The sequence below is a fragment of the Trichosurus vulpecula genome, chromosome 7 (assembly GCF_011100635.1).
Source record: "Trichosurus vulpecula isolate mTriVul1 chromosome 7, mTriVul1.pri, whole genome shotgun sequence".
NCBI lineage: Eukaryota > Metazoa > Chordata > Mammalia > Diprotodontia > Phalangeridae > Trichosurus > Trichosurus vulpecula.
In genome coordinates, this window is record NC_050579.1 from 30821676 (window position 1) to 30844828 (window position 23153).

Consider the following 23153-nt stretch of genomic DNA (forward strand, 5'->3'; position numbering starts at 1 on the left):
TGCACTGATGTATTTTTACACCAAACTCCATGTTCAATTGTCCTTTCAGATACAGGTGAGTTGATTTGATGCCCCCTCCTCCACTCCCTTCCTCCACATTTGTATATTCTTCTTCTCACTCATTTCAACACCAAGAAATACCAAGTCCACCTCTTTGTTCTTCCTTTCTACATGAGTTCCTTCTTTTGCTCTCCCTTCTCTTTTCCCCCCATGAAGCCCTCAGAACAGAACCGATATCCATCCCCAGCACTGCTTCCCTTATTCAGAGCCCTTAACTCAGGAAGCCATGAAGGTTCTGAGGGAACACTTGTTTCTGCTCCCCCCATTAGAATATTAGCCTGACATCCTTCTGGAGCCCATTGCAGTCACACCAATCACTCTTTGTTGGTCAGGGTTTGTATCTCAAAGTTCCTACTCAGCTCTGGCCTATTCACGAGAAAGTCTTTTTATGAAAGTCTTCCATTTTGTTTAAAGGTCCATGATTTCTCCTTTATGATCAATCATACTCTGCTTTGCAGGGCAAGTCACTCTTCTTGGTCATGAGCTTCTCTCTTCTGCCTTTGGCTCAATACTGTATTCCAAGATCTCTCATTTATGATAGAAGCTGCCAGGTCTTGGCTCCTTGCTACTTCCTGGATGGCTACAATATTTTTTCTTTGCCACAGAAGCTCCAGATGTTACAATTATGATGTTCCTGATACTTTCCCTTTGGGGGTTTCTTTCAGGAAGTGATCAGTGGATTCTATCTTTGCCCTCTAATTCTAATAGATCTAGGCAGTTTTCACTTAGTGTCCACTCAGTGTCCAGACCTTTTCTTTTAATCATGGTCTTAGGGAGTCTAATAATTCTTAAATTATTTCTCCTTGACCTGTTACCTGTTTTCCACATCAGATATCTCACATTTTCCTCCATTTGTTGCTGTCTTTTAATTTTGTTCTAATATTTCTTGTCTCGCAGAGTTACTGATTTCTCTTTGGTCTACTCTAGTTTTCAGAGAGTCTATTACTTGCATATGGTTATGCCCTATGCACAATGCTCTTCTTCCAATTCTTTCTTCTTTGTTTCAATTTTTAAATCTTGCTTCATTTCTGGATCATACAGTACTTGTGAAAAACCCACGTTTCTTTGGGTCTATTTATAACTATTACAAATTAATCTCCCCTTTTAGGGGTATCTTTAGATCTACAATAATTTTAATGTTATTTGGTGTCTTCTTCAGTTTACTCCAACTTTAGTTCTTGAATTGGGGCTTTGTGCCTGAGCAAGGCTCAGCCCCCGGCAGCACTCTTGGGCGGGATGGTCACCTAGCCCTGGATCACCTGGGTACTTGCACTTTCCTCCACCTCCCTGGTTGGATCCCCCTGCATCTTTAGAGGTGGAGAGTGCTATATCTTCAGGATCTTCTATGATGCATCAGACCTGGGTGCTTGAATCCTCCAGATATGAGCACTACCATCTTAGAACACCATGGTCAGGGCTTCCAAGGTGTCCACCCTAGGTTTCCTGTCTCTGGGCACAGTCCTCCAGGCTATATGTGCCTCTAGACTGTCTATTGGTACAAGGGCCTGCCAGCTTATCTGCCTGTGCTGATGATGGCTTTGCTAGAGAATCCCACTGGTGCCTACAGGCTTCAGGCTGACTGATGTTTTGTGCATTTCTGGAACAGAAAAAGTCATGTACTATAATTTCTCACTGAGTTTCTTAACCAATATTTGGTCCAATGAGAATGTCAGATTTTTGCTGAAGGAGAGATGTAGGAGTTGGCCATCTGCCACCACTCAGGTAGGCATCTTGTCTGGAAATCCTGAACCTTTCCTTGTAACTCCAGTCTAAGAAATGTGCTAGCTTGGTTTGTGAAGAGCCTAGCTGCAAGGGGCAGGAGGGACAGGAGAAGGATCTGATGAGGCTTAAGGTGTTTATGCCCAAGAGTAAGAATTAACCTAGCTCCTCCTTCTAACTTCTCTGAGTCAAGGGAACACAACCTTCAGGATAGAAGGAAAAGAGCTTGGGAATAAGTGGAAGGATCCACCAGAACAAAAGGACAATCCAGAGCCAAGTATTAGAGAAACTACGCTACCTGAAAAGGGGGCTTTCCAACCAGGCATTGATAGATCACAGTTCCTATGCTCCACAGGTCAGCCTTGGCGTCATAGTGTTGAGACATAATAACTTCAGGAGCCTAGACAGGATAGAAAAATCCAGAAAGTATGGTATTACTGGCACAATACTTATCTCCACTGTCCATCACCAACTAAATTACAAAAATGATAACTTTCTAAGGTTGCCATCAAGAATTGCCTGTCCATCTGTGAATTATTTGTCTATTTTCCCTGGAAAACTTCAAATCCAGAGCCGGTTTTCCCCCACTACTCAGCACAAGTAAAGATGTCTGTCTTTATGGGACAGCTGGTTTATGGTTAGAAAATTTGAACTAATTTTTAAAATTTTCTTCAGTAAAATATAATTAGAAAGGTAAAGCCGTCCCAAAAAGAAAACAAGTTTTGTTATCACACTACATATAAATTACTCTTGGATTATCCAGCTTTGAACCAACCAAATTCTGGGTTCCCTTCATCAGCACAAGTAGTAAGCTGGCTGCCAGGTTGCAATCCATTGTGCCACAGATGATCAAGAGGAATGTTAAATTCATTTTACAGGCCTAGGGAACTTAAAATTGTAAAGGAAGAGTGATGTATGGTAGAGTGCAGTATATAATGTAGTACCAAAGGATCTCATAACCCAATTCTCTCAGATATTGTAAATGAGATCTCCAAGCGTGGTACCAGAGGACTCCCACCCAATAGAGAAGTCTTGGATTCCAAGAGTGCCTTTAAGTCCAAGCTTATTTTCCACATCTGAAGTGGATACGTTTTCTAACTGCCTCTGTGACCAATGTTCTAATATTATCCACAAATAAAAAGTAGCTACATGGAAAGAACACAGGGAGAGGGAGAAGAAAAACCTGTTCTGATGTTGAGAAAGTGCTCCAAGGTGCTAAAAAATCCTTTGTTTTGTTTTCTAAAGGTACTTTTAGGCATAGCACCAACAGTGCCTTAGATCTGTCAACCCCTGCATGAAGCTTTCATCTCAGAAAACTGGGGAGATCACTTTCTAGGGCAACATTTTTCTACTGACTCCCATTATAAAGGCTTGCTTCATAGGAATTCACTTTACGACCAACTTTGCTGGAAGGCATCTATTTACTGACATGAGAAATACCCACAGAGCACCACTAGTTTGTGTTGTTACATTCATCCTGCTAGAGCCTATTATAAGAACCACGTGAATGATCTTTATAATCACATCCTTTCTGAAAAGAGCAAGCCTTTATATCTAGCTCACATTACCCAAGATCTACAGTTTTAAAGAGACAAGGTTATATGACTCACCATATACATAGGAGATCCACACAGTGTGGCAGCCATCATGTTACTATGCAGATAACGAGCAAAACCAAAGTCCGCTATTTCAAGAAATGAGAGGAAAATAATAAGTATTTTTTCAAATCTGTGTTTCCCAACCCAAACTCTAACAGGAAAAATATCTAAATGTTTTACTTTTGACATCTCTACCATCTACATAGGGTCTGAAAGCTGGGAAAATACAAGAATGGGAGGGTAGAGAGGAAGGAGGAGAATAAGGAGTCAGATTTTTAAATGTGTAAGTTTATTTAATAAAAAGTCTAGACCAGTAAATTATGGCAATGGACTGGCAATTGAAGTTTGACCTTTTGAATTTTTAAGAAAACAAAAACTAGTTGGCAAAAAACACCTTACTGAAAAAGGCTGACTAAACACTAAAGAGAACAAGAATACAATCCCTACATCAACAAACCCAGAAACAGCGTTAGCATCAGTTGCATAAACTGTGGCTCTGCCAACCATGCTTGGCACCAAGATAAAAAGAACTAACTATAAATCATTCATTTAATATGTCAAATGCCATATTTCTTGTTAAAATGTCATCAGCATTTGTGAGGAAATTCACACTTTTTATTTTTTCCAGAGTCTAAATGTAACTGGGCAAGATAAGAAACTTTGTAGACTACTGACAATTCCTATTACCAGCAAGAAAGCATAATCCTGCTCTACAACTAATCACTTCTAGCATGACTAAGTGCTCCAGGAACATCTCATGTCTGCCTCATGATTTTACCGATCACATCAACAACTCTAAAAATCTAGTAATCTGCCAAACAGAGGGACTGGGCCAGAAATAATGAAGGGCCCTTCTGGCTCTATCCTTCTGTGATCACTACAATTAAACTAACCTGCGGCGAGACAAGACATCTTGAGGGCACCCAGAGAACGGGACACATTCTGTCCTGCTGCCATATACCTAACGTTTAGAGCTTGAGCCCCTGGATCCTGGGTAACCAGCAGCAGGAGGAAGAGGAGGCAATCTTCATGTAGCACCTTAAAGTCTGCCAAGGAGTTGACACCCTTGATCTCTCTGGGCTCTCATAGCTCAAACATCTTAGTTATTATTACTTCATTTACAGATAAAGAAATCAAGGTTAAGAGACAGGAACTGACTAGCCCGTGCTCAGACAATGAATCAACATCAGAGGCAGAATCTGAACCCAAGTCTCTCCTGAATCCCAGACCAAGCCCTCTCGCCACTGTTCCCCACAGCTTTTCAAAGCAGGAGGTTGGATCCCTGATCCCTTTTACATTTTTATCCCAAGGGCCCAGAAAAGTGTCTGATACCTAAGAGGAGCCTAATAAATACTGGGTTAAGATTTCAAAACAGTTCAACTTTATCACTTGCTCAAAGCTGAAAAAATCACTGAATACTAATTTTCCAAAGGGATCATATTTTCATTTACCTATTTTGATACGAATGCCACTGACACTTGATTTTCTGCGACTGGCATAAGACAATAAGATGTTCTGGGGCTTGAGATCCCTGTGAATGATTCCTTTACTATGTAGAATTCGCATGGCAGCTGCAATCTGATGCAGAAACACTCTGATGGTGTCTTCACTGAGAGTTCCTTTAGCTGTTGGGAAAGCAGTTACATAAATATTTGTACATACTTACACATACAAAGCCAAAACACCATCTGCATACACCCATAATTCAATTATCAGTGGTAATAAGGGAAAAGGATAATGTAGCAGAGCCACAGATGCTAATTTTATTCAGTGGATTCATATCATATTCCTCCAAAGAAATGTTTTCAAGTAGTAAAGTCAACCCAGGTCAAGTTTTCATCTCTTGTTTTAACTACCCATCTCTAGTGAAAAGAGTGAGGGGAGGGAGAGGATATATGACCAAGGGGTTAATCAAAAGGCCTGGATAATCATCCAAATAGAATCAACTTATTCCAAGATAAATCTTATTATATAAGTATATTCAGATATATTTGTATTTTATAGCTAAGTGGGCATTTTCTTGACATTTCTAATCAAAGCTGTATTATATTTTAAAGACAAATTACAGCCATGACCACACCAGGAAAAAAAAATCCATTCTAGAATAACTAGACATTTTAAGCAAATTGTGTTTTTATGTTAGTTTACCCACAAATATTACTACATGCAAAGTGTGGTCTAAGGCAGGGCTGTCCAACCTTAGGTTTTTATTGAAACAATATATTATTTTGATTTGCCATTTTAGTGAGAGCTCTGCGGTAGCTCAGCTTCTTTTACTAAAGCATTTATGTAAATTTCTATGCTTGTAGGTGGACTGCATAAATCAAATAGGAACTGGGGCGGTGGGGGGGGGGGGGGCAGTGCATAAATCAGAACTGCAGGCCACATTTTGGACAGGCCTAATGTAAGGGACCAAACCAAGGAAGAACACCACCATACAAGCCAAGCTGTATCTAGGCTTTTCCTCAAGTTTAAACTGGAGGTTTTCAGGAACCAACTGTCAAAATTTCAGAGTGAGCATTTACACCTCAGTATTCAGCAATCACTACAAATCAGGACTCATTTAATGTTTCGTTGATTGTCTAGACTTAAAGTGATGAAGAAAACATTAATAATGTAAATTAAACTTTAAGCATGTGCATACATTTCCCCCCCCCAGAGAGCCCACTTACTAAACATTTACCGGAGCATCCCTGTGCTGCTCTAAAAATACCATCTGAACTCATTAGAAAGCTCAGAGAATGAAGCCAATAAGCAGACTGGAGGCTGACAATAATAATAACACCTAGCATTTCTCTAGCACTCTCAGGGCTGCAGACTGCCTTAGACTCATCTCTCATCTAAGCCTCGTCTATGTCTTCAGGTACATGCCCACCCCATTGGCATGCAAGCTCCTTAACATGTTTTTACTGTTTCTGTGTCCTGATGCTCAGCACAGGGTTGGGCATACAGTAGACATTAATATAATTTATATAATTATATAATTAATATAAGATAATTAATGCTTTCTGATTAATACTTTACTGTAGAGACCGCCTGTCAAGATCTTGGGGGGCTAACAGAGCTATGCTGAGTGCAACAACTATAGACACCCGCTGAAGCCATTCACCAAGAATCTGTGAAAAATGAGGGAACCTAGGAGCTGCAGCCCAATGACATGGCCGAGGAAGCAGAGCAGGGGGCAGGGACTGGGACAATCTCACAGTGGGGTGCTCAGGTGCTTCGCTTCAGAGGAAGCAGGGATTCTCTGAAACAGAGGTAGTACCAAGTAGAAATATTTTAATGAGGCTCCCCTAGGAAGACAGAAAGGCATGGGAATTAGAGGTATAGTGGAAACAGGCATGACAAGAGTCAGGATTGACAAAACAGAAAAACTTGCAGATCTGGACAGAAGCAAGTCCCTAGACCCTTTGTGACCAGGGCAGTCAGCAGCAAGGGCAGGAATCAAGATGGAGATCCAGAGGCCTACTGAAGCAACTCCACCCTCGTGGGGAGAGGGGAGTGAGGGCTACCTGAGATCTCTTTGATTATTCTTGCAAACTAGATCCCTAATTTCAATTGTTTCTGCTCAACTGGAGCGGAAACGCTGTCAGCAAGGGGAGAAGGAGGGGGTGTCCCTAAGACTGAGTTCTCCTGCTCTCCTCATAGTCCATTCTGTCCAACCCTCTGGCTGGTTTTTTAACAGATGCCAGAGAAGAGGATGATCGCCATGGCCTTGACACCAGGCCTCCCTGATGTATACCTGCACAAGATTTCCAGCAAAGCCTCAGGATTTTTAAACTTTATGTCAAGCAAGAACATTAACACATCTTCATACACTTAGGTATCTGTGCCATTGCCTCTCCCCATCCATGTCAATCTGGCCCCCTCTGACCTCATATCACTTTGCTATCACTAACACAGCAATGCAGCTTTCTGTTAGAGCTCTTTGTGGGGATATCTTATCACCTTCTTGCCCTCTGAGAGCAAGGGGCTATGTTTCATCTAAAATTTACCTCCCCTTCCTCAACATGAAGTACAATAGTCCATACCCAGAAGGTACTTAGTGTTTGTTGAATGAATTTGTAAAATTATTTTTAATTTTATAAAGCACTTTTACATCAATAATTTCTTTAGTAAATTCCCCTGTCTACGAAAATTTTGCTAATGGCTGCAATAGGCCATTTCTGAGAAACAGAAGAAAATACAACTCATAGAGAACATTACTAAGCATTACTGAAACATATTCATATGGAGTCCCATAAACACTATCAAATATAAACATATAGAGACACATTTATAAAATCCAAAGTCAAAGCCTTGCAATCAGCAAAATCATAATTTGTTACTATTAATTTAAAAAAAAATCCAGGTAAAGTAAATGAAAAAAAAATAGTTGAGTATTTATTAATCACAAGCAAAATAAAATTACCTTGTAAGTAATCTGCCAAGTCTCCACCATTGCAATACTGATTTTTAAAGAGAAAAAGATAGTTAAAATCAAGGATGTTTATTCAATGGTTATTCAATCCATTACCAGGTACTAATTTTTAATTGGGCTCTCACCTTTTAAGATTTAATAAATATCATCTGAAACAGATCCATTCTGAGAACCATAGTATCAAAAATTAAAATATTATTTATGACAACTATGTTGCACTGAATGTATTATTTCCAGTTTTCAAAATTATAGTATTTGCCAGCATATTCTCCAGGTACTTATCAAAGAAATTTCAAATCCAATTAAGCAGATATTTATAGACTACTACCTACCTCCATCACCAGAAAAACAGAGTTGGGCAATTCCTAAAATAAAACACAATAAACCTTATTTAGATAGATGATCAAAGCCTAAAGTAATTATGATAATTGTTCTCAAAATAAATTTCAGAAATTGCTTAAAGATTTTAAAACCAAACACTAATAGAAAACACTAACTCCAGACTAAAGGAACACTAAACTAATATAAAACACTAAATGCCACCAATGCCTAAAGTTATAGGCATCTCAAAGCCCAGTCAAACTTCTCCGACTTTAATCACAAAGAGGAGAACCAATTTTATATAGAAGGTAGTAAAGTTAGAATTTAAGATTCATTTTATCACTAGCCTAAACAAAATTCAAAATGGAGAACAAAAGACAGGTAGTGTTAAGATTCACTTGAATCACAATTTCCCAGTGGTTAAGTGGTTACAAGATAGGAACATTTCTCAAAGAAGAACTGCAAAGTATTTACAACCACAAGAAAGAATGCTCAAAACACTAATAAGAGAAGTGCAAATTAAAACAACCCTCAGGTTTCCCCTCACACCTTGCAAACTGGAAAAGCTGGGAGCTGGCAATGTTGCAGTTACTATAAGAAGACAAACATGCTGGTACACTGACGCATATCTTTAACCCAGAGATTCCATCTACTAAACTTATAGCCCAAGGAGTTTACTGATAAAAAGAAAGTCCTCATATACACCAAAATACTTACAACAATTTATTTGTGGTAGCAAAATATTGAAACAAAGTTGATGCCCACTGACTGGGAAATGTCCAAACAAACTGTGGGACATGAATGTAATTGAGCATTGCTGAGGTATAAGAAACAACAAATATGATGAATATGAATGCTTACAGAGAAGCATGCAAAGATTTATATGGTCTGATTTAAGCAGAGCCAAGAAAACAATACACAAAATGAATATAACTATGTATGTGGAAAGAACCACAAAACATTCAAAAGGGAATATTGCAAAATTATAAAGAATAATCATGGCCTCAAAGAGATATAAGAAGACACTCCTCCTTCACCCCTCACTCCTTTGCAGAGAGGGCCATGTATAGAACATTTGCATATATTTTCAGACTTTTGTTTTGCTGGTTTTTCTCTTTTCCTTTTTTTTCTTTAAAAAAAAAAGTACTGTTATATGGAATGGCTCCCTGGAAGGAGGAATGGAGGGGAAACTGGGATAAATTTTGGCGATGTAAAAAGAAATAAAGACAGATAGATAAATAAATGAAAGATACCAATACAGTTTCCCCAAAAAAATCAACATGTATATATAAAATCAATTTCATTTTTTGTGATGTTAAAAAAAATTCTCCTGAATCAGCTACCCACATGACAGCAATTTTTAGAGAGTTCTGCTCTTCACAGAGTGTTGTTCTATTTCAAATCAATTCCAAATTTGAATATGAATTTAGGTGTAGGAATTTGCCTGGATAAACTTAGTATCACTAACTATCCTGTGAATTCTCTAATATTCAATCCAGGATTCTTAGTTGTTACCTTAGCTCTGCTGAAAGGTATCACAGAAAATATTATAAGAACAAAGTGACTTTGGTCACCATTTGATTTAAACAACCTGACAACAATCTCTTTAAGTTCAACCTGCTACAGGTCTGGGTTAAGTCAGTACAAAATCTGGGTAGCTAATTTCTAAAAACTTTCATTTTATTCAATACTACGAATGACATTTTTAGGATGACTTAATTAGACCTTATCTTTGAGCTTTGAATGATGCAATTTGGCATGTCCTCCAAGCAATTCTTGGCTTCACCATAATCCTAAACTTAAATTTAAGATGCTCTATGGTAACAGACATAGTGGGAGGGTAAGTGATGGCTCAGTCTATGGAGTACGTAGTAAAGCAAGCAAGATGAAGCTGTCTGTAGCTTTTGGTGATAATTCTAACTAAATATGAAGAAGTTACATCCTGTCAAACTGTATAGTATTATACTGTTTTCACATGACATTTTACATGCTTTTGTTATACAAAAGACCAACTTCTTACAAAAAAGAATACATCCAGTCTAATTCTGACCATAGGCAAGAGGTTAAGCTGTCAAATGTATAGAACATAAAATAAGTAAAGGCAAAAAGAATTCTCCCTTAGGCTCAACAATGTTATCTCTCACAGATGACACTGATCCTGCTGAATATGAATGTGGACCTCATAGACCACACTTGAAGGAAAGGGTGCCAGGGAAAAGTTTACGAGACATGCAAATTTTGATCATAGAGATTTGCTTCCAATTGTCACACATTCCAGCAGAAAGAGATTTCTACAAAAAATAATGATCTATGCTAAGAAAATATACATGTAAGAATGAAATAGCTGGCTATGTCAGAAGTTTCCAATAGCTGGAACTTTTGAAGTGGTTTTTTTTTTCTTTATGTCTTTCAAGTACTAAACCGATTTGCTAAAAGACTAGGCATAAAATTCCCAGTTCTGACAGCAATACATCACTATTTCTTTAAGTATTATAAATTCCATGTATTTCTAATCTTACCCCACAGGAAAGAAGAGGGAAGAAGATAAAAAAAAGGGGGGGGATGATGGAGGGGAGGGCTGATGGGGGTGGAGGTAGTCAAAAACAAACACTTTCGAAAGGGGACAGGGTCAAGTGAGAAAATTCAATAAAGGGGGATGGGTTGGGAAGGAACAAAATATAGTTAGTCTTTCACAACATGAGTATTGTGGAAGGGTTATACATAATGATACACATGTGGCCTATGTGGAATTGCTTGACTTCTTAGGGAGGGTGGGTGGGAAGGGAAGAAGGGAGAGAATTTGGAACTCAAAGTTTTAAAAACAGATGTTCAAAAACAACAACAAAAAAAGTTTTTGCATGCAACTAGAAAACAAGATACACAGGGAAGGGGTGTAGAAATTTATCTTGCCCTACAAGAAAGGAAGGGAAAGGGGGATGGGAGGGGAGTGGGGTTACAGAGGGGAGGGCTGATTGGGGAACAGGGCAACCAGAATATATGCCATCTCGGAGTGGGGGGGGAGGATAGAAATGGGGAGAAAATTTGTAATTCAAACTCTTGTGAAAAATCAATGCTGAAAACTAAATATGTTAAATAAATAAATTAAATTTTAAAAAAAATTCCATGTATTTCTTAAACAACTTTTCTAATAGTACTTTCTTTCAGCTTATGTAAAACAAGACATCCAAGTATTTCACAATTGATGAAGGGCTTGGGCAATTCAATTATTTGATTTTGGAAGTCCCCTAAAATACTTCAGAATTTTCCACAAATCCTAGACCTAAGCCTCATCTTCCATGCTGGAAGTATAAAATTTCACTAAACTAAATTCCTGTTTCAAAGCTAAACAGAGGGAGAAGGTCATAAGTCCACATACACAATTAGGAACATGACAAAGAACAGAACGGATACACCAAAATAATTCCTAACAACTTAAAATAATTTGTGATCGCTTATGGAAACCAAATGAGTTATCTGCCAGTGGTCAATCCTGACACAACAATTCTCTCCACCTCAACCTTAGCCCAATTCAAATAAAAAAGGAAGAGGAGAATTAAAGTCCACAAGCATTAAGTAGAAACTCTGGACAGTAGGAGCATAAAATTATATATTGTCTCTGACTTGAAGAATCTTAAAACATAAAGGGAAAAATAAGACCAGGGATAGGAGAAAATACATACATAAATAAGTCAGAATATTGTAAATACCAAGGAGAAGTCAGGCACACATCAAAGCAAATGGGAGAGAGGGATCATTATTTATTGAGAAAGAAGAGGGAGTAGCATCAGGAAGACTTTATCTAGGAGATGGTACCCAGGTTATGTCTTTGAGGAAAAGGGTTTTAAAAAAGAAATGTGAAAGGACTCTGTTCCAAGTATATGGACAGCATGCAGAAATAGGAGGAGGCAGGAGAGGACAAGACCAAATACTGGGGAAGGGTAAATGGTCTAATTTAGCCAGAACATAAATTATGTGAAAAGAACTAGGGGGAAATAAAAGCTGGAAATTAAATTAGTACCAGTACATAATGGATAAATGGTTAAAGAATAAAGGCAGAATTTTTGATTTTTTTAAAATGTTTTTTCATTCATCATTGTTTCTTTTTAGAATATTTAAAAAATTTTTGAGTTCCAAATTCTCTCCCTCCCTCCTGCCCCTCACCCATTTAGAAGGCAAAGCAATATGATCCCCATTATACATGTGAAGTCAGGCAAAACATTTCTATATTAGACCTGGTGGGAGGGAAAGAGGAAAGGGAAGGAGGGAAGGAAGAAAGAAGGAGGAAGGGAGGAAAGAAAGGAAGAAGGAAGGGAGAGAGGGAGGATATGCTTCAGTCTACACTCAGAGAGCTTACCAGTTCTCCTGAACATGTTGTGGTGTATGATTGTGATGGAATACTATTATGTATTATGTTATATTATTACAGTATTATACTATTATGTATTATAATGCTATTATCATTCTCTCCAGAGAGAGAACTGATGAATTCTGAGTGTGTGTGTCTGTTTTCTTTTGTAACATGGCTAATACGGAAATGTGTTTTGCATGACTTCACATATATAAATCAATGTCAAATTGCTTGCCTTCTCAAGGAGGAGGAAGAAGTGAGTTAGGGATTGAATTTGGAACTCAAAAATGTTTTTAAATTGAGTATTTAAAAATTTTTTACATATAATTGGGAATGATTTAACAAAACAAATAATTTTTTTTAAAAAAATAAAGTTTGGGGGGCAGAGCCAAGATGGCGGCTGGTAAGCAGGGAATAGTGTGAGCTCCATACCGAGACCCTCCAAAAACATAAAAAATGGCTCTGAACCAATTCTGGAATGGCAGAACCCACAAAACAACAGAGGGAAGCAGGGCTCCAGCCCAGGGCAGCCTGGATGGTCTCTGGGTGAGGTCTATCCCACACAGAGCTCGGAGCTGGGAGCTGGGAACAGAGTGGAGCAGAGCCCAGCCTGAGCGGCATGGACCATCCAGACCAGAAGTCAGGCGGAAGGGGCCCTAGCGCCCTGATTCAGTGAGCTGCGGCAGTTACAAGACTTCCCAACCCACAAACACCAAAGACAGCGGAGAAGGTTAGTGGGAAAAGCTGCGGGAATGGAAGGAGTTCGCGGTTCGGCTTCCAGCCCCGGGGGCAGCAGAGGTGGGGCAGCTGCAGCTGTTGTTACTTCCAGCTCCAGGCCCACCTGGTGGGAGGAATTAAGTGGTGGATCAGAGCAGGAGTGCACAGCCTGCCAAAGATCTAAGCCCAGTTCGGGTTGGGGGTTCTTGGGGAAGGAGCAGTGCTGGTGTGGCAGAGCTGGCACCTCCCCCCCAAACGTGGAACATAGAACTCTGTAGTCTACAAGCAGTCATACCCCACTGAAAAACTCAAGGGTCAAGTTAGTTGGCTGGGAATATGGCCAGGCAGCGAAAACGCACCGAGATTCAGTCTCAGACTTTGCATTCTTTCTTTGCTGACAAAGAAGACCAAAACATACAGACAGAAGAAATTAATAAAGTCAAAGAGCCTACAACAGAAACCTCCAAGAAAAACAGGAACTGGTCCCAGGCCATGGAAGAGCTCAAAAAGGAGTTGGAAAAGCAAGTTAGAGAAGTAGAGGAAAAATTGGGAAGAGAAATGAGAAGGATGTGAGAAAACCATGAAAAACAAGTCAATGACTTGCTAAAGGAGACCCAAAAAATACTGAAAAATACACTGAAGAAAACAACACCTTAAAAAACAGACTAACTCAAATGGCAAAAGAGCTCCAAAAAGCCAATGAGGAGAAGAATGCCTTGAAAGGCAGAATTAGCCAAATGGAAAAGGAGGTCCAAAAGACCACTGAAGAAAATACTACTTTAAAAATTAGATTGGAGCAAGTGGAAGCTAGTGACTTGATGAGAAATCAGGATATTATAAAACAGAACCAAAGGAATGAAAAAATGGAAGACAATGTGAAATATCTCCTTGGAAAAACCACTGACCTGGAAAATAGATCCAGGAGAGATAATTTAAAAATTATTGGACTACCTGAAAGCCATGATCAACAAAAGAGCCCTGATATTCTAGAGCCACAGGGCAAAATAGAAATTGAAAGAATCCATCGATCACCTCCTCAAATAGATCCCAAAAAGAAATCTCCTAGGAATATTGTTGCCAAATTCCAGAGCTCCCAGATCAAGGAGAAAATACTGCAAGCAGCCAGAAAGAAACAATTTGAGTATTGTGGAAACCCAATCAGAATAACCCAAGATCTGGCAGCTTCTACATTAAGAGATCGAAGGGCTTGGAATGCGATATTCCGGAGGTCAATGGAGCTAGGATTAAAACCTAGAATCACCTACCCAGCAAAACTGAGTATCATGTTCCAAGGCAAAATATGGATTTTCAATAAAATAGAGGACTTTCAAGCTTTCTCAGTGAAAAGACCAGAACTGAATAGAAAATTTGACTTTCAAACACAAGAATCAAGAGAAGCATGAAAAGGTAATCAAGAAAAAGAAATCGCAAGGAACTTACTAAAGTTGAACTGTTTTGTTTACATTCCTACATGGAAAGATGATGTGTATGATACATGAGACGTCAGTATTAGGGTAGCTGAAGGGAATATGCATGTATGTATATATATATATATATATATATATATATATATATATATATATATATATATGTTTATGTATATATATGTATATGTGAGTGTGTGTATGTATATATGTATGTGTGTGTTTTTATATATATATATATATACATATATATATGTAAAAGAGAGAGAGCAGACACAGGGTGAGTTGAAGATGAAGGGAAGATATCTAAAAGAAATAAAATGAAATTAAGGGATGAGAGAGCAACATACTGAGAGAGGGAGATAGGGAGAGATAGAATGGGGTGGATTATCTCGCATAAAGGTGGCAAGAGGAAGCAGTTCTGTGGGAGGAGGGGAGAGGGCAGGTGAGGGGGGAATGAGTGAACCTTGCTCTCATCAGATTTGGCCTGAGGAGGGAATACCATACTCAGTTGGGTATCTTACCCCACAGTAAAGAAGAGGGAGGAAGACAAAAAAAATAAAAAGGGGGGGGATGATGGAGGGGAGGGCAGATGGGGGTGGAGGTAATCAAAACAAACACTTTGGAAAGGGGACAGGGTCAAGGGAGAAAATTCAATAAAGCAGGATGGGTTGGGAAGGAGCAAAATGTAGTTAGCCTTTCACAACATGAGTATTGTGGAAGGGTTATACATAATGATACATGCGTGGCCTAGGTTGAAGTGCTCGACCTCTTAGGGAGGGTGGGTGGGAAGGGAAGAGGGGAGAGAATTTGGAACTCAAAGTTTTAAAAACAGCTGTTCAAAAACAAAAAAAAAAAAGTTTTTGCATGCAACTAAAAAATAAGATATACAGGCAATGGGGCGTAGAAATTTATCTTGCCCTACAAGAAAGGAAGGGAAAAGGGGATGAGAGGGGAGGGCTGACTGGAGAACAGGGCAAGCAGAATATATGCCATCTTGGAGTGGGGGGGAGGGTAGAAATGGGGAGAAAATTTGTAATTCAAATTGTTGTGAAAATCAATGCTGAAAACCAAATATGTTAAATAAATTTAAATAAAATTAAATTAAAAAAAATAAAGTTTGCCAGTTCTCTCTCTCTGAGGGTAGATAGCACTTTTCATCATGAGTCCTCTGGAACTGTCCTGGATCACTGTGTTGTTCAGAGTAGCTAAGTCTTTCACAATTGATCATCATTATAATATTGCTGTTAGTCCCAATGTTCTCCTGGTTCTTCTCACTTCACATTGCATCAGTTCATATAAGTTTTCACAAGCTTTTCTGAAATCATCCTGCTTTGTTACTTCTTAGAGCACAATAATATTCCATCACAATCATATACCACAACTTGTTAAGCCATTCCCCAGTTGATGTACATCCCCTTAATTTCCAATTCTTTTCCACCACAAAAAGCTGCTATAAATATTTTTGTACAGATTGGTCCTTTTGCCTTTTCTTTGATCTCTTTTGACCTAGTAGTGGTATTTCTGGGGCAAAGGGTAGGCACTGTTTTATAGTCCTTTGGTCATAGTTCCAGATTGTTCTCCAGAATGGCTGGACCAGTTCACAACTCCATGAGTAGGGCATTAAACATCCCTATTTTTCCACGTCCCCTCCAGCATTTGTCATTTTCCTTTTCTGTCATGTTAGCCAATCTGATAGGTATGAGGTAGTATCTCTGATTTGTTTTAATTTGCATTTCTTTAATCAATAGTTATTTGGAGCAATTTTTCATATGACTTTTGATAGCTTTGATTTTTTTCTTCTGAAGAACAGATTGTTTAAAAAACACGAACTGTTAACAATTAACCTGAAAAAGTTACACAACTTAGACAAAAGATACAAATTAAAATTTGGGTACTAACTCACCTCCATCAAAGTGGCAAAAAATAAATTAAAACAATACAACTTAATGTTTGTGGGAGTATGAAGAAATAGGCACATTTATTCAGTTCTAGTCCAATGCAAGCTAGCAGAATCTTTCTAAAGGGCAATCAGGCAGCATGCAGTAAAAGTTACCAAAATCATCGCACCCTTTGGCCCAGGAATTGTCACCATGAACAAATAAATGAAAAGACATTTGTTAAGCAAATGCTGGAGATAGGACAGAAAAGGCAGGATAGCCTCTACTCTCTAGAAACTCCCACTACCAGAGGATATGGGGGGAAAGGGAGCAGGGGAGCTTCACAACCACATTGGTTTGAAAGTGCAAAAAGTAAAGAAAAGAAGGAACCTATGTGTTCAGCAATGAAGGGAATGGTCAAATAAATTGTGGTATAGTAAAATGTAATAAAATGCTTAAGACAAATACAAGACACATAGAGATTTAAGAAATAACACAGACTGAAAAATCAGAATAATAATAGCCAGTATTTGTATGCACTTCAAGTCTTACAAAGACTTTACAAACATGATCCTGTTTGATCCTCATAACAATCCTGGGAGGTGCCATTACTATCCCCACTACAGATGAGGAAACTGAGGCAAACATGAAATGAACTGCCCAGGGTCCCACAGCTAGGAAGTATTTGAGGTGACATTAGAACTCAGGATGTGCTGACACTAAGTCCAGTGATCTGTGCAATGGGCCACCTAGCTGCTTCTAACAGTAGCATTAGAGGAACACAGTATATAGAAATTAATGGACAAAATCTTGGTGCAGGCAGAATAACTAAAAAATTATTTGATCAAAAATAGTCATTCACATGTCATAAAGCAAGGTGAACCAGCTGTACTCTTTGATATTATTTATGACAGATAACAGCTGGAATCCCAGCTCTACCACTGCCATCTGTGGCCCCCTCCCCTCCAATGGCTCTGTATTCCCTGCATTCCCTCTCTGGGTGCTCCCAGTAAAGGACTAGCTCTTGGAAGGCAGACAAGGTCAAGGTCTTCAGCCTCCCACCCAAACAAGAGTCTTCTCAAACACACCATCTCTAATTGACCTTAATAAGCTCATGACCTTCAACAAGCCCTTAACTCTCTTCATCTGTTTCCTTTTCTATAAAATAAAAATGAGGACCATGACGCACTGACTGGGCAAAATGGCAAAGATGGCAGAGAAGCTGTGTCTGTTGAAGAGAGTGCAGAAAAGAAGCACAACTGAGGTTGGGAGAGAGACTTTTTCCAACCGTCACTGAAAATAATTTGCAATTATGCTAAAAAAAAAAAATTTTTTTTTTTAAAGAAAATGACTGAAATGTCACCCTTTGACCTTAAGCATTTACCCCAGGAGGACAAAGTCAGAAAGGTCCAGTATATGCCAAAACATTAATAGCAACACTTCTAGAGCATCAAACCAATTGAAACAAATAATTTTAATTATTAATGGAACTTAAATTTAATCCTAATTACTTAAATGGTTAATTTTAATTATTTTATTTAATTACTTAGTTGAATTCAATTGGGTAAAGGGTTAACAGCTATTGTACATGAATGTAAAGGTATATACCTGTGCTCTAAGAAATGATTAATATATTAATATATATTCAACTCAGAAGCAGGGAAAGCCCTTAGAACTGATACCTAGTGAAGGAAGCAGGACCAGCATCACAAGAATATTTAAAGCTGGAGGGAACCTCAGGTCCTTGCCCCTTCATTGTTTACACATAAGAAAACTGAGGCCCAGAGAAGTTAGGTGGCTTGCCCAAGGACACACAGAGAGTAAACAGCATAGCTGAGGAGAGTCAAAGCCATTCTGACTAAAGTAAGCACCCCACCAAACCCCGATGCTACCACATTTGCTCAAAGTGAATGCCGTGGAACAATACCCAAGCACAGCCCAGGCAAGAGCCAAGAACACCTTTCACTCCCTTCACTGCAGAAGTGGGGGGACGGTGGAAATGGAGCTTTGCATGTCTGTCAGACATCATTAATGTTGGTTCTGCTGAACTGTCTTTTTCTCCTCTTTCTGAATTCTTTCTTACAAGGTATGACTTGCTGGGCAGGATCTATCTGGGAAATCTCTTTTCCTTTGAGGTCCATGTAATTCATATCTACCACACCGTCACAATCCTCATAGCAATTGTCTACAGACTACTATGTCACTCTGCTTCCTTCCTCCCCCAAGGCCCTTTGGTACCTGCTCACAATGTTTCTCTCCTCCCTAAATCCCCCCCTCATTCGAGGGGACATCAACATACATACTGACTCTCCGTCAAACAGCCCAACCACAGTGACTCAACCTACTCACTTCTCATGACATGAGTTATTCCTCCACCCACCTCAGCCATAGACAAATCCTTGATCCTGCCATCACCTACAATTCTTATATACAGTTTGCTTTTTATGTATTTGTTTGTATGTTATCTCCCCCATTAAACTGTAAACTTCTTGGGAGCAGAAACTTTATTTGCCTCTTTTTGTATCCTTAGCACAGTGCCTGGAACATATTAGGCACTTAGTAAATGTTTACTGAATGAATGAATGTGATTGAAGAAAAATGGCATCACGAAAAAGAATCCAGGTTTCTGGAGGGCAAGTGCTGTCTTTCAGTAGGGAGCTTAATAAATGTTTCCTGGATGGAAGAAAAAGAGGGAAGTTAGATTAGATGACCTAAGGGTCTCAGGGTCCCTTCCAACTCTTCAAATATAAAGTTAAACCTGTCATGATAGAGAGAGATGAGTCAAGGCAGAGAGAGAGGAAAACCACTTGAAGCCTGAACTAAGATAAAGGTAGTGGGAGAAGAGAGAAGTATCTGAGAAATTTTGGAGGTAAAGTCAACTGGACTTGGCAAACAATTAATTGCATATGAGGGGTAGGTATAAAATCAATTATGATTCAAAAGATTTCAGGCCTGAATGACTGAGAATTGGCAATGCCATAAAGAGAAAGTTAACTTATGGTCTGTCGTGGGGGCCTAGCATAATCAGAGCCAGCACCCCAGTCCATATGGAGCCACAAAGCTGGAAAACAGAGTTTGTGAAGAGAGTGTCCTGAAATAGAACAAAGGTGTCAGTTTCTTCACTTACAAAATAAGGTGATGCTGAATTCCTAGGAATGATTACCTAGATACTTAATAATAATAACAGCAGCTAGCATTTATGTCATGCTTACTACATGCAAAACACTTTACGATTATTATCAAAGTTGATTTACCCTAGGAGGTAAATATTATTACCCCACTTTCCAGATGAGGAAACTAAGGCAGGGTGTCACCGAAATGGAGACATGAACAGCTTGAAAGAGGAAGCAAGCTGAAGTCCGGGGTGCTAAGGATACATTACTGCCCAAGATGACACAAATACATGTTGCTTTGCATAGTTTAGGCATAATTATCCTCATCCCCAGTTCATGAGGTCTATCTGACCGTGCCAAATTCTACCTCCTAGGGGCCTCCTACAACTCTAATCCTCAACCAGAAATTTCTTTCCCAAAAAAAAGTATAATAACTGTCCATCCCAAGCTCCAATGTCACTCAAAACCTCCAATGGTCTGCACTGGTTCCAGGATCGAGTTCAAATTCTTTTCCAGAGAATTCAAGGCTTTTTATGAGCTGGTTTTACCTCCTTCATCCAGCCTTTTTTATTATTATTATTTCCAACAAAAACCTGCTGTGACTGAGTCAGGCCCTATGCTCAAAAACAATGTTCCACTGATGCTCTTTTGGTCTGTTTGGTCCGTCACTCCCTGTGACTCCCCCATCACCACCAACAATGAGTCCAATCAAAGGAATGTTTCTTTCATTCTTCATCTATCATCTCCATCATCCTCTGTTCCTTGTGCCCCCAGAATCTCTTCCTCCTCATGCTGATCCAGGCCTAGAAGAGGCTTCTCAGCAGGTGGATGGATTATCAGTGCTACTGACTTGTCCTCTGTTAGCACAGCTAACTAAGAGGTGACTTCTATTGTCCCTCACTGTTGTTGAGTCATTTCACTCATATCTGAGCCTTTGTGATCCCATTTGGGGTTTTCTTAGCAAAGATACTGGAGTGGTTTGCCATTTCCTTCTCCAGCTTATTTGACAGTTGAGGAAACTGAGGCAAACAGTTAAATGACTTGTCCAGGAAGTTCCCCGAGTTGCAGTTGGTATATTCATTGAAAACATTTCTGAATGTCTGAACAAGTACAATTCCAGAGGACAGATGCTGAAGCTTGCTACTCCCCATTTTCTCACAGAAATAAGGGGATGGACAAATAAGTTGTAGAATGACACAGCCAACCTAGAAATCTGTTTTGTTTGACTATGCCTGTTTGTGACAAAGGTTTTGTTTTTCTTTTTTCTTAATTGGGGTGGGGGAGAAGCAGAGTGAGGAGCTAGAGAATGGGTTGCTAAAATGAAAAAGACAAAAGAAAGAAGAACATTGAAACATGCTTCTGAAATGCAGAGAAGAGAAGGAAGGCCAGAAGGACTCACCAACAGGACATCTTTGAAAGTAATGTGTTGAATTTGTTATATATTTAAGAAAAAATTCAAGCTTTGCATAACAGACCTGCAGTTTCATATGCAACCTTTCCACTAAAATTAGAAAAAAAATCAAATTTCTTTCCTTCCTCCTCTAACCATCTCAATCCTACACATTTAAACATCCAGCTCAAGCTTTCACTGAACTTACTGTCCTTCACACTAACCCTTCATATCATATACTTTCTTGCAGTTATTTCCACCTGAGTTACATATGCATTTTGTGTCCTGCAATAGATTTTAAGATCATGGAAAAGCAGGGAGCATCCATGATATGGTATTTCTTTTGATGTGCTACACAAAGTAGACACTCAAAAAATTTTCAATTAAAAAAACCAACTGCAATTCACAAATCCCACTTAAAATTCCATTAGGAATTGTTGACTAGGGCAATATTAGTTAACTCTCAATTACCTCTCCTAACAGAGAGGACAGAAATGGCACTAGTAATCTACAAACTTGGGGAACATTACATATTTTTATTTAAAGGCTTTTCCAAGGAGCTAAGGAAAATTTGGGCTTAAAAACTCAAAATGAAAGTAAAGTCACCCAAATATCTTAAAAACAAAATTGTGTAACCTACATCTCCTCTAACAGCCCCTTGCTGAAAGCTTTAAAATTTGTCATTGATAACTGCTTCTCCTGGATAATTGTGAGGGGATGACTGTTTGCTAAATATGATCCTTTTAAAAATAAACTTTTGTAAATATCTTATTTTTACATCTCTAATACTTCCCATTGTATCCATCCCCTAACCCTTCCCAGAGATCAGTCCCTTAAAAGAATAAAAGAGAGGGTAAAAGAACAGCAAAACAAACCAGCATATCAAAAGTCTGACACTTACACAATGTTCTACATCCACAGTCCCCCTGTCCCTGCAAAGAAACAGGGGGAGTTGTCTTCTCAAATATGATCCTTTTTTAAAACTAAATATTAGACTCATTTTACAATGTTCAATTTTTAAAAGCCAATCTCTTTATTCTGCCCAAAAGTACTTTTTATTTTCTTCTGGCTGAATACTTTAGCAAACAACATCAACATAAAAGGATTAAAAATTTGCTACCAGGCTAAATGTCAGCCAACATCTGACTACATGATCAGATATCCTGCATGCTGCCAATTATTCATATAAAAAAAGAATCAGGACTAGCCATCTACTACACAAAGCAAGGTGAGCCACTTTCTGGCAAATAAAAGGATGTACAGCCAGTTCTTGTAAACGTGACGTGAGCCACTCCAAAGACCTTCCCCTCCCCTCATGAGGGTCAGTGTGGCCCTTCCCCTGTAGCCCCCAAACCAGGAGGTGAGAGGGGCTTCAGTGCCTGGAGCCCTCTGCTACTGACCCTAACTGTCCATATTTAAAGGTACATGAAATTTAGCAGGCTTTCAGAGTAAGCTTAATTTTCCAACTAGCATGACGTTTGCCTTGAAAAGGAAGAAATTATCTTCCCATCACACATAAACTGAAGGGTCTACAAACAGACAGTGATACATTTTCATAAAAGAGCAGACCACAAGGTGAGTTAAGGACAAAAAAACAACTTCAATTTCCTCTTGGGGACAAGTAGATCTCTGTGATCTTGAGAATCTCTGTCCTCAAGTGATCCTTTGAAGTCCTTCCCAAATGGCAGAAGAACCCTCCAGCCTACTTCTATCCAATGCAATCTCTATCTCCAAGATCAGCCGTGCACTGAGAAATCTTTAGACTGTTCTGAATAATCCTAAGAGAAGTTCAGCCTCTTTACATATGCTATGTTATTCACTTCAAAGTGTACAAGCACCCCCTTTTGGTAAGGAGGAATGCAGATGGCATCGTGATGGGGGGAGGGAGGTGGGAGGGGTGGAAAGGGTGACTTAACACTATCACCCAGAGCGCCCAGTGAAAGAGCAGAAAGGAGTGTGGGAGAATGTAAAGAGCACTGGATGTGGGGGCAGGAAACACAGGCTTGAACCCCACCTTTGCTACAAACTAACATCCTCATCTGTAAAATGAGGGAGTCAACAATGACTCGAGGCCCTTTTCAACTCCAAATGTTAAGATCTCATGAAAAGGAAAAGAACTTGATATTCTTGTAGTACAGACCATGTGAAGAAGCAGAGGAGATT

General features: G+C 39.1%; 1 protein-coding gene across 2 annotated transcripts in view; it reads right to left on the reverse strand.

Moving 5' to 3' along the window:
* ULK2 (unc-51 like autophagy activating kinase 2) overlaps nucleotides 1-23153 on the reverse strand; it is an 82516-nt gene that overhangs the window by 49446 nt on the left and 9917 nt on the right. For both annotated transcript variants that reach the window (XM_036766247.1, XM_036766248.1), the window contains exons 4-8: nucleotides 8130-8162; nucleotides 7789-7825; nucleotides 4829-5002; nucleotides 3390-3463; nucleotides 2078-2179 (exon numbers count right to left, since the gene is read on the reverse strand). In XM_036766247.1, the coding sequence (XP_036622142.1) occupies nucleotides 2078-2179; nucleotides 3390-3463; nucleotides 4829-5002; nucleotides 7789-7825; nucleotides 8130-8162 (420 nt within the window). The remainder of the gene's footprint in view (nucleotides 1-2077; nucleotides 2180-3389; nucleotides 3464-4828; nucleotides 5003-7788; nucleotides 7826-8129; nucleotides 8163-23153) is intronic.